Source organism: Tachysurus fulvidraco, chromosome 6 (assembly GCF_022655615.1).
Source record: "Tachysurus fulvidraco isolate hzauxx_2018 chromosome 6, HZAU_PFXX_2.0, whole genome shotgun sequence".
Lineage (NCBI taxonomy): Eukaryota > Metazoa > Chordata > Actinopteri > Siluriformes > Bagridae > Tachysurus > Tachysurus fulvidraco.
The window spans coordinates 19,440,648-19,453,759 of NC_062523.1; the positions used below are offsets into that span (position 1 = coordinate 19,440,648).

The 13,112-nt window shown below is 37.5% G+C and overlaps 1 protein-coding gene across 1 annotated transcript in view; it reads left to right on the forward strand.

Annotated features, from left to right (window-relative positions):
- col4a1 (collagen, type IV, alpha 1) overlaps positions 1 to 3,865 on the forward strand; it is a 38,346-nt gene extending 34,481 nt beyond the window's left edge. Inside the window, exons 48-52 of the mRNA XM_027164729.2 lie at positions 55 to 267; positions 378 to 555; positions 660 to 774; positions 893 to 1,065; positions 2,640 to 3,865. Of these exons, the coding sequence (XP_027020530.1) occupies positions 55 to 267; positions 378 to 555; positions 660 to 774; positions 893 to 1,065; positions 2,640 to 2,721 (761 nt within the window). The 3' untranslated portion in view covers positions 2,722 to 3,865. The remainder of the gene's footprint in view (positions 1 to 54; positions 268 to 377; positions 556 to 659; positions 775 to 892; positions 1,066 to 2,639) is intronic.
- Positions 3,866 to 13,112: the final 9,247 nt, after the last annotated feature.

The window sequence follows — 13,112 nt, forward strand, 5'->3', positions numbered from 1 at the left end:
TGGCAATGCCACACTCTCTCGGTGTAATTATTTATTTTACTCTGCTTCTTTAAGGACCCAGAGGATATCCAGGTCCCCCAGGTCCTGATGGTGTCCCAGGTCAGGTTGGCCCTCCTGGACCCTCTTCCATGGACCATGGCTTTCTAGTGACTCGGCACAGTCAGTCAATCGATGTGCCTTTATGTCCACAAGGCACCACTATGATCTATGATGGGTACTCCCTCCTGTACGTGCAGGGAAATGAGCGGTCCCATGGCCAAGACCTGGGTCAGTGATGCAAATTAATTTTTATTGTGAATGAAGCAAATTGGGGTCATGTCAAATAAACAGAAAAATATATATTTAGATATATTTCAAATGCTTTTCTTTCTTCACAGGTACGGCTGGTAGCTGTTTGAGGAAATTCAGCCCCATGCCATTCCTCTTCTGTAACATCAACAATGTGTGCAACTTTGCCTCACGTAATGACTATTCCTACTGGCTCACATCTCCTGAGCCCATGCCTATGAACATGGCTCCAATCACTGGCGAGAGCATCAAACCTTTCATCAGCAGGTTTGTGTGTTTGTGCATCAGTGTCTGTGAGTGGGGATTAGCTGTCTGAGTGATGTATGAGAGTTGGTGTAGCTACTGTAGTGATTGTGTTTGTCTTGCCATAGATGTGCAGTGTGTGAGGCTCCTGCCATGGTGATTGCTGTGCACAGTCAGACTATAGCCATCCCATCCTGCCCTCAAGGCTGGATCTCTCTGTGGATTGGTTATTCGTTTGTCATGGTGAGAAAAAACAAACAAACAACAAACACAGTGTAAATTATGAATTTATATAAGTAATAATTGAGCTCTGAACAACCAAGTGCTAATTAATGTTTCATGTTTTCTGTCTCTGTTTCAGCACACCAGTGCAGGTGCTGAGGGCTCCGGTCAGGCTCTGGCTTCTCCTGGCTCCTGTCTGGAAGAGTTCCGCTCTGCTCCTTTCATTGAGTGTCATGGCCGTGGCACCTGCAACTACTATGCTAACTCCTACAGCTTCTGGTTGGCCACCATTGAGGATAATGAGATGTTTAAGTAAATATTTGCATTTTCTAATGTTCTTCCACCATTACTATAAGCAAAAAATTTGCAATTTGGTTAACAGCATGGAACTACATCCTTTTTTACAGCTGCAATTTATTCCATTTCATTTCTTTCAGATTAGATCTGAATTGGTCATAATATCTTGCATAAGCTAGAATTGTAATCATTATAAATAGAATGTACATTTCCTGAAGAAAATGTGAATGGTGCTTGCACGTGGCAAGTTCCCCTCATCGTGCTGAGTGTTTTGATATATGACATGTCCATGTTGTGCTAACTTTTTAATTTCGCTTCTTTTGCGGGCGGGGCAACGCATGACGTTACGTGAGTACCCGGTGGGATGCCAATACTTTTGGACAAAAGCTACTGAAATAAAAATTTGTCCGGAGTAAGGTCCTAAGGGAGCTGGTCGAGTTTGGTGTAAATCGCTCGAAAATTTGCCGAGTTATAAACCTTCAAAATTTATAATGGAAGTCACTTTGAGCTTCCGTACCGGGAATTCAGGAATTCCGATCGCTTAAAAAAGTCATAGCACACTTCTCCTCAATGAGCCGGTCAATTGGACACCTCATTCATGGGTCTAGGACAAAAGCTGTGGGACAAGTTACGTGCCGAAATTTTGTCCGGCACAATAACAAGAATGTTGCTTTGCAAGCACCATTAATTAATTACAATTCCCTGGGAATTCATCATGAAAGCAAATGTTTATTTTTCAGCCACTAGATGGCAGCAGAACTTTAGTGTATGCAAACGTTCCATCTGTAGAGGCCTGGATGAGAAACCTTTTATGTTTATCTTGCACTTGCACTTCCATGGTTCAATGCTTATATCTGATGATTTGGTTTATTAAAGCCCTTCATGAAGCCACTCATGATGCAGTACAATGTGATTATCATAATGAAATTGCAATTTGACTGGCAGGGTTAATGAGAACATCAGAGTGTTATTGTAAGATACAGACATGCATTTGCTCACAGCAAACATAAACATGTTAGGGTTAAGGAAAGCTGATGGAAAAGGAGTTCATCCATAGTCACAAAATATCTAATCGTCAGAATCATTTATTAACTCTCAATCATTAAGTACTAATCTATGTATGTAAACTTCCACCTTTTGCCAAAGAGGTTTGTGTATGTTTAGTATACACAGTGAACAAAAAGACATTTACATACTGTTATGTTAACGGGACAGGTAGATTTTGGTTAGAAAAGTGAAAAATCCAGACCTTTAGACATTTACATCAAAAAGGTTACTTGTTGTGGTTGTTTACATTGAACTTAATGTAGGCTTAAAAGGAAATAAGGTCATGCTAGACTAGTGAAGTCTTAAAAATGACCAACATCTACATAATTTCAATTTGGCCAGTCGGGAATGGATAACTGTCTAGTCAAATAGGTATTTTGTCATGACAGATTTGAAAGGTTTTGACTTTTTAATTTTATTTTGTGAGAATTCTTTTAAAGCTTGTCACATTTAACCTAATATCAGCAATCTGTCTTACTGCTTTGATGTGTTTTTAACAAATTCAAACATTTCCCTTGATTCATTTCTGTATCTCTTTGCAGCAAACCTGTCCCCTCCACACTAAAGGCTGGAAATCTGCTAACTCACATCAGTAGGTGTCAAGTGTGTATGAAGAGGACTTAACCTGGTCACACCTCTTCTTCTGCATTCAGCTTTTATGTTCCAGTTTTACAAAAAAAAAACCCAGCATGGTGCTACTTCAGAGAGAGAGAGAGAGAGGAGATGGACTTAGAAAGTGTTCTTTCAGACTTAAGAATGCTGATTGAAACAAAATAAGATGTTCCAGAATGACAGGACCCCAAAACCTGTTGCTTCTGCTCCATATAGAACACTACATTAATTTCCTCATTGTCTGGCGTAATAAATGACAACTGTTTGCAATTGCACTGACTACATACATTAGTAAACAGGCTGCCATTTTAAAAACAGGTCTTTGGAATCATGTTTTAATGAATACAGCTATACTTTTGGTTCAAATTCTAAGTACTGTTTTGCCCAACTTACTTAACACTAAAAATAATTATTCTGTTTATCTCTCTCTTTCTTCCAAACTTTTTTTTTTTTTTTTTATCATCATATACAGTACTAACGTTAGAGATTTGGGTTTTCTTTCTAGTAAATACCATAAGTTATGTCCGTCATTCATGTAGTCCAGCAGCCAGGATGTACTTTGTACTCTGTTGTAAATATATGGCTTTGTTTAATAATTAACATCTTGTCAGCATAATCTCTTCAGGTAAATACATTTAATTTTGTCAGCGTTATTTATGAAGGCTATAGGAGCATAATGAGACCAAGGGCACATTTTGTATATGGCCATTTCCACTCTGTTGACCAAGTCAAAATATAATCTGCAATTTGATTTAGGCACATAATGGTGAATTGTAGAATTGCGCACCACATGCTTTAGAAAGCATATATCTGTTTATAGCTTTAAATCAGGTGATTATTATTTCAGTGCCAGGGAATGCAGTGGGGGAAAACATGTTTACATCATACAAGCAATATCAGCATTTTTTGCAAACAGTGTGCAATGTGTGTGTGCGCATCCCTCAGTGGCCTTACCTCGTTAATTGAGAGGACAGTTTCCCAGTTTGTCTGATTAGTTCTCACTCTTACACATTACAGTGTATCTCAGTGGTGTACGTCCTTTCAAAACAGATCAACACATTTCTTAAGAAATTTCAGCCAAATTCCCTGATTCAAATAAACACTCCTGCATTCTCCTTTTCTAATCTGAAGCTGAAAATGTATATATATATATATACATATACATATATATGTATATGTATATATATATATATATATATATATGTGACTAGGTGCACTTCTCAAGGCCAGCTTTAAGAGTTTTGCCATGCAGGTGATATCATATGCAAGGTGCCATGAAACTGATCACAGTTGCCATGTTCCTTTCATCTGTTTGTTAAGTGAATGCTAGACCAAAGAATATGCACATATGCACATACCTAGTTTTACACTGACTATACTTGACTTTACAAATATATATTTCAGGATCCCATATATCCTCCACATAGAACATATTCAGTTTTAACTATGCCACTGTTTCAGCCAAAGCTTGGCATCACACGTAAAATATTATAATGTTATCTTTAGTGAATTTGAGGCTGTAAATCCTCATAAATTACAGGAGGTTTCCCCTAGTGTTTCTGCTTTTTTTATTATAAGGGTTTACTTTAAGGTGCCCATAAAAAAACTTGTCCTGGTTTATCTCACACCAGCTGGTTGTATTCTTTCATGTAGCATCACTAACCCCCACTTACAGGATATTGTGCTTTGGGGTTTTTGCTGTTGTTGTCTTCCCCGTGAATGTTCAGTTGCGATATTAAAAGCACTTGCTCACCATTATGATTCATGGAAGAATACAGAGATGGATGGGGTTTTCAAGAACAGGGTTTTTTTGTTCCAAATAAGTTCACTTTGTGTCTTTGTCCTTTCTGTATTGAACACATACAATAAATCGGTTTGTCTATTTTTGGCTGTCTGTTATTTTCAAGACAATATTCCCACAACATATGTCAGTAAAATACAGATAATTTATTGGCTGTTTATATTTAATACTGTCCTGTTTTAAACCTGAAGTCTGAACAAGGGTTAACAGCTACAATACACAGCTGGCAGTACAACATCACACACACACACACACACAGGAAATGCTCCATATCATATTACTCCAAGCATAAAGGTTGCTACAAAGGGCAGTGTATTACCATCTGTTTAGATAAAGCATTGTAGGTTCTTATGTAATAATATGATTGTTAACAACTTTCCTTTTACAGTACATGTTAACCCTTTTACATGTATACAGTATACAACACTAGTCTTTGTTTTGTGTACATTTTTACGTATGCATATTTGCCCCTGTTGCATCAGTTGGGATTAAATTCAATTCAATTCCACTTTATTTGAATAGCGCTTTTAACAATGGACATTTTCTCAGAGCAACTTTACAGAACATAAGAAATATTGCAAAAAGTACAAAAAGGTTAACATTAAACAAAGATTTAAACAAATGTGTTTGTATTTATCCCCAATGAACAAGCCTGAAGTAACTGAGACAAATGTGGCAAGGAAAAACTCCCTTAGATGGAAGAGGAAGAAACCTTGAGAGGAACCAGATTCGAAGGGAACCTCATCCTCATTTGAGTGACATTGAAGGGTGTGATTATAAACTGTTAAAACTACCAGAGGGTTTATTAATTATGGCCTTTCTACAGTTATACACTCTGACAAATGTGTATTGATTAGGAGGTTGTTGTTGAGACCACTTGGGTATGTAACTTTTCTTTGAAAGTTCGCAATCTTTAAGAAGCGGAACACAACTGGAACGGGGACAATCACTGGATGCCACAGGATGGGTATAGAAAGAGAAACAAGAGGAGAGGAATTAGTGTAGCTGCTGTTCATAATATTAACCAGAACTAGATAATAGTGTGTATCTACTGGAGCACACGGTTGTAGGATGTACATATGTGTATGCTTGGCTAAAGAGATATGTCTTTAATCTACATTTAAACTGGGAAAGTATGTTGGGGGTGGGGAGGTGGGGACAAATGAGATGTGTTGGGATGAGAGAATGTGGGAGCGTGGTGAAGAATAAGGGAGGGAAAGGTAGGGGAGTGGGGATGGGTGAGAGAGGGAGTTGGAATGAGTTTGGGAACGGTTAAGATAAATGGGAGGGAGAGGTGGGAGGACTGAGGGAGGGACAGAGGGGTAAGGATGAATGAGTGAGGGAGGGTTTGGGATAAATGAGAGAGACAGAGAATTGTTAGAGTTCGGGATGAGTAATGGAGGTTTGGTGTTTGGCAAGTAAATCTGGAAAAAGAAGCAAGAAGTCTTGCAATCTTCATCACACACACTGCATGTGCTATCTTTCTTCTAAGGCCCCAATTTGGGTGATATAATGCACCTGAGGCTTAGTTCACATGCTCTAGATTATATGGGCTGACTTCTGTAGTATAGTACTTGGATGTTGTTCACGTATGTGCAGAGATGAAACTATATCTGGGGAGAAAATATCATCAGACTCAAACTGAACATGAACAAATGCTTTTTTGTAGAATTTTAGGTAGAAGTCTCAGATCACTCCATCACAGTTGTGAGAAGAGTCAGAAGTGAGGCCAACCCTGTGAGGATCTTGAGGCATCTAGATTTGTTCAGACATTCAAAGAGAAGATGACAATTTCATTTGGGGACATTTACTTTGAGGACAACAACCTCCTAATCAATACTTATTTGTCAAACTGTATATGACAGTAGAAAGGACATTATTCATATTAACATTATCCACTGTTCATAACAATTTATAATCACATCCTCCAGTGTCATGCAAATGAGGATGAGGTTCCCTTTTAAGTCTGGTTTCTCTCAAGGTTTCTTCTTCTTCCATCTAAGGGAGTTTTTCCTTGCAACAGTCACCTCAGTCATCTCAGACTTGCTCATTAGGGATAAATACAAAAACATTTAAATATTTGTCTAATATTAATCTTGAACCTTTGTGTAATATTAATATTTGTATAATAAACTTTTAGTAATACATTTCTTATGTTCTGTGAAGCTGATTTGAGATAATGTTCATGGTTAAAGGTCTTATTTGCTTTATAAAAGTAAATGATGTCTGGGTTATGCTCGGACATTCACTGCTAGTGCACTATGGGGTGTTACAGTGTTTGTATTTGTATTATGTCTTGCTGTTTATGTTTCATGTTCACGTGTCCTTAGACACCCTAGCCTTAATTACTTCCGGCTTCTGCACACCTGTCCCTTTTGCCCAAGTTTTTTCCTCAGTGATTTTCTTCTTATTTTGTTAATAAATCATGTCCTTTTGGTATCCCTACATTTGGGCCTGGTCTTTACCCTGTGACTCACCCCATGCTAACATTCTTTGTTAAAACATAAGAGAGAAATAAATTGTAATATATTAATATTAACACCAGTGCTGTCTCACAAAATTTGATCAGACCATTGCTAACCAATCAATCAATACTTTGGGAGGACCCATTATGTTCCCTTAGATGATTACATTTTTAAAATGCATGGAGGATTTTTTTTTTTTACTAAATTTGCATAAAATTGCAATGCAAATGTGCCAATAAAATTAAAATCTAAACATAAGAGGAGTTGTTATTCGCGAGGACATTGTAGCTACAATGATCTGCTGCAACAATATAAATAATGTAAGACTTTATAAATGCTGCCTATGCATTGTGTCTTACAAGACTGGTCAAAGAATGAGTAAGATTTATAATCTTAATTCTAAAACAATAAATTGTGATTATTATTTCTTTAGGAATCATGCAGAAATGCAGAGCTACACAAATTTGGATCTAAAAACTAAGATGAGTGAATGGATTTACCATTAGGGTAAAAGAGAGTTAGTTCAATAGCTAGGTCTTGCAAAGAGGACTTAATAAATAATCAACTTGGAACTTTGAGTGATTAACAAAAGTTTTTTTTTTTTTTAATTCGTGATGAGGTGGTCAGGGGATGGGATTGTTTTGCAATTTTATAATGGTTTACCTAGTGGAACACATGAGGGCGCTGTTTACCTTAAGTTTGTGTTTTGGTTACTTCATGTAATAAAAGTGAAGGATTAGTTTGCCTATGAGCTATTTCTCTTAAGAAATATAATTTATATAGTTTACATTACAGTTTAGTTATGCAGTCATAGGACTTATGCATATTATTGTCAAATCTAACAGCATGGATTTGTTTTTTGTTTTCATTTAGGGTATCATCAGTATTTACACCGGTCGGTCGGCGCTGTTTCTGTTACTGTTTATTGTCTTTTGTGTATTGCATTTTTTGTACTTTTTGTATTGTCTTGTAACTTAATGTCTGCACTGTTTTTTGTCCTGCACTGTCTTTTGTCCTGCACTGTCTTGCTTGTCTTGTCCTGCACTGTTTGCACCAGGTTGCACAGTTGCACTTTATGTGGCTAAGACTACTTACATGTCCTTAGCCCTGTCTTTGTTTTATGTAGCACCTTGATCCTGGAGAAACGTTGTCTCATTTCACTGTGTACTGCAACAGCTATATATGGTTGAAATGACAATAAAAAGCTTCTTGACTTCTTGACTTGATCTGAATTTTTTGGATTGTTTTATGTTCCTAGCTCCTGTTCTGACTTGAATAATTTTCCACTACAACATTAATCCATCAGGCTTGGAGGCTGGACTGATAAAATACATTTGATGAAAACTGACCTTTTTCATTGCTTATGTATCGCCAGAATTTACAGCACTTTAAATTTTCAAGGGCTTCATTTCACACCAGGGTCAGTGGGGGCTTTTTGTTTTTTTAAACTACACACCATGATCCAAGAATGTGGAAATAGTTTACATTGCCATATGTGCTAGAACCTCTTCACTGGAAGTTCATGGTTGAAATCTGCCTCTGAATTGTTCCACATGTAAATGATGCTACACACACACACACACACACACACACACACACACACACACACACACACACACACACACACACACACACACACACAATCAAAACACTGTTGGATTTGCTGAAACCTCCATCAGTTCCAATCGTCCAGGTGTGCAGAACACTGCTGCATCATGGTGATTGTTGCATACAGATGTGGCCCATGTTGTTAATTAAATTAATTTGACCGAATTAAATCTACATTGTAGGCTAAATTCTTTTACATCTTTCCCAATGGGGCTTCTTGAACAGATGTTTATGTCTCAAACTTTGTTTCTAACTCTAAAAACTGCATAACTGATCTTCCTGCCTCACAGGGCATATTAGCTATTCTTTATTCTTTTTCACGATTCAGTGTTTTTGTTTTTGGCCTTTTTATTTTCAGTGGTCAGAGAACCCCTTTGATATTGCAGCTGCAGACAACTGAATGAGAAATGCACTAAGTGGAGACACATATTTTACTGCAGAGGGCGATATAGCGCTAATATATTGGGCAGATTATTAGAGAAAACCCCATGCCAAAAAGATTACCCCAGGAATGCAGTAGAGTAATACCACATTGCTTCATTGCTGAGACCTGTTGCATTTTTGAGTTCTCATGTATGCAAACTTTTTAGGTTCTCGGGTTTGGTTTCCATGACTTTGTATTGGATTCACCATGTGATTACTGGACTGTTTTCTGGTTGATTAAACCTAGTTTTGGATCCTGTTTATCTGACAATTGTGTATGTGGTCAATGTGGACCACACTCTCAGCATACTGGGAATGCAGACATAAACATTTACTAATATAATCATAAGCTATATGAATAGATGACATAATAAAGTCTCGAAGGCAAAGAATGAGCATCAATGACCTTTTTTTATTTTCTGTGAATGAAAGAAAAACTTTGTTGCTCATAAAACATCATTGAGTGTATTAACTAAGACAGCACTTTATATGAAAAAAAAAGGAATAGGAGAAATTATAGAGAATTATTTAAAAAAAAATATCTGAGTACTTCTGAAATTCTCAGGTAAAGGTAATCAAGAAGGTAAATAAAATCACCACTGTAATACGATTTCATGAAATGACGGCATATAGAATATCTATGGTGAACAAAACTTAAAAAAAACTCAGAAGACACATTCTTTGAGGGGTACTCTCAACCGACACCACTGTTGTTTTGTTTCGTCATGCTGTGCTTTTGTGTTAGTCTGAAGTACGTACTTGGGTTCACTTCAGTTAGTTACTATAGTGAGTGTTGATGTGGCCAGTGGAGGAAATGAGCAAGGCTGTGAAATTCCACTGTACTCCAATTCCACTGAAGACAGTACACTTGAGCAGGATGAATTCCTGGACATCTAAGTGAGGCATACATTTTTCCAAAAAAATTCAAATGAAGTACATGAGTGTACAGGCGAGTGTGCAGTGATCTCATAGGGTCATAGTGAATATTCAGTTATTAAATATAATCATGGATGGGAAACATGTCCAGGAGAGTCAAGTATTTACAAAATATAAGATAAAACTTGAAAGTGACATAGAGTGTTAGAGAAGAACATGATAACCACAACGAAGCTAATCCTGTTAATCTTTTCTGACGTGTGCCACACTGATATCAATCGAGGTTGAACAAACATGTCTCTTGGCAACCAATCAGTTGAATGAGCATAGTCTCATGACTGAGGTATGGTAGCATGGGTAAACATTTGTAAATGCATGGTTCAAGGTCACTTGGGAAAAATGCCTTCATGGAATACACTCCTATAATTGGTCATATGTGCTTACTGATGAGATGTGAAGTCACCAGAAAAAAAGTGCATAGGTGTTGCAGATTCTATGCCCTTTTACAAGCAATGTCTTTGTCCTGCTGCTCCTACTGTAAAGTTTATCATAATGTATTTTTGATGGAGCTTGACTGAACCTAATTTAATATTCCACGTCTGATAATGTAATTTCAACACACTTTTCTTTTAGGTTTTATCAGATTTTTAACCTGTGTGTTTTTATTATGCTTTAATTATTGCATTTGCTATGAATCCTTTTTACGTGTTTTCTAATTCTTTGCACTTTTACAGTAGAGGAAGTATTGACATAATCTCCCAGATGACCATTCTTATTCGTTTGCTTATTCTCTCAAACACTAAAGGCAATTCTAAGACAGCATTATTCCACCACACCTCACCACACCTCCCTCTCTTGTTCTTACCCCACCACTCGTCCTTTGCCAAAAGTACACTGTGAACCGGTCTCATCGTATTTTCCTGTAACATCTTTTGTTTCACCCTGCTTCTTGAAGATTTACTCCCGCTCAGTGTTATGTGGCAGGTTAAACAAAGAGCTGATTCTGGTGCCTGAGGCTCAGTGTGAAAAAGTGAGAGAGGTGGCTTTCCCAAAACCATTGCCTAATCTCACCTAGAACCTGAGTGCACCTGCTAGCATGAACATACACAGTGCATCAAAAAACAACAGAGCTACAATTTACCTCTCAAGGGAACATTACCTCAGGGTGTCTGAATATTAAAGGTATCACATACTCACACATTCAAACCCAACCGCAGATATACAAGATCAAAGAGTGTTTTGTGGATGTGTGGGTGACTGAATGGCTGAGTACACTCGCTCACCCACCCATCCACACACACCGATGGTTGTGCACCCTTTTATACGAACAGGATATTAGAGAGCAACAACCTGGTTACTATGTAATCATTTTGTTATAAAAAGTAACCCAACATTCAAAAATCAGGTGGAAAAAATAAGTTCACCTTTCCTATTTCCAAGAGTGTAATTAGGAGCCAGGTGTACTGTAACTAATGAAATACACAAGACTAGTTAATTAGTTATTTAACAAGAAGAGTCACTAGCTCTATAAAACCTAACCTTTTTGCAGTTTGGTGTCCTGGGGCACTTGGTGTGTGTCTCCATCTTTCCAAGAAGAAAGGACATCAGCCATGACCACAGAGAAACAATTGTTGCTAGTCATCAATCTAGGCGGGGTTACAAGGACATCTCCAAACAATCTAAAATCCACACTTCTACAGAAATTGAAAGAGTTGCCAATCTTCCCAGAAATGAAGATCCGATCAGTTCAAAGTCAGACTGTTCCATGCTCTGATAGACACAGGACCTGGGAAACTCGCAGTGTAAAGTCTTTGATAAACTCAAACTTTATTCCAGAATATTTCTGAGACAAATGTGGTCCATCTGTAGAAACTGTTCACAGAAAATATTCACTGAATTAAAAAAGTTCAGGAAAAATGTATACATATTAAAACCTTTTTTAGAAATTAGAGGGGACCACACAATGGCTATTTAGGCCCCGATAAATAAAAACAGAGTTGAAGGTTTTTGCACTTTTTTCCCCTATGACAATAGAAACAGTCAAGTTTACAGTCTTTTCATTCAATATATCAGTACTTTACATTTTAATGGTGTTCAGTATATAGAAAATGAATTATCTTCAACAATAATAGCTTTAAATGCTGCTTTTCATATGCTGTTCAACATTAGCATTGTCCACCAATTTGTTCAGGGTCCACCAATTTGTTCAGGGTGACATGTTGTGTGTTATATGTTCTGTGCATAAATATTCATAAGCTATGTCTCACTGTGTGCACATAACCTGTGATAAACTATTACAATTAAATCTGTTCTCCCTTTTATAGCAAAAACACTACCTTCCTTACCTTTCATTGCATTTCTTGCAAACAGAGTATGGTTATGCCGGATTAGCTCTGAGCATGGCAAACCTACATGATGTACTCTGCATTTGATTGGTTCCATTAAAAAGGGCTAAAACGTCTGATTGAAGCTTTCAATTTCAAGAAGAAAGCAGCATAATCTTCCAAAATATGTTTGCTTCCTGCTCATATTTTTGTAATTAGTTTGGATACTAGGATTAATGGATTAATTCCAGAATGTGGAAAGGCAAATCCAGCACCACAAAGCTGTTGATTGTAATGTCTTTACCCAGTGGCAGTTCTGGCAAACACAAGCACCCCCCCTATTTAGCCCTCCTTGTCATCATTGATGCACAGTCATCAATGACTTCATCAAATGATATCTACCATACTGTACATCAGAAGTAGGAAAGCATTGAATGTTGCAATTTCACTTACATTTTTTATATATAATATATTTTATATGACAGTATAAGAACATCATCACTCCTCATTTGAGGCTATTAGCAAGTAGACAGACAGCAGCAGATGTGTGAGTGGTGGCAGCAAGGGGAGGTGTACCACAAGGAGCTGCTTAAAGAATTAATTTTCAATCCAGTGCCACATGACACAGAGAGTGGTCAAAATCCTGTGTGAAACTACCCCAAATGAACTATAAAGAAACAATGAGCATGTCTGAAAGCTGCATGTGCAGGAGGCGCCCCTTGCCACCCATGAGTGTGTTGCCATCCTAGGCGGCCGTCTGTAGGACCTACACCAGGATATGCCGCTGTCATGATCCGTTGCAATTGTCTTCCATATGAGGGCATTAAGCAACACATCTGCACCACTGGCACTCATACATTTTATAGAAAAGATCAAAAGCTGCTGACTGCCTTTCTTATAGAAGAA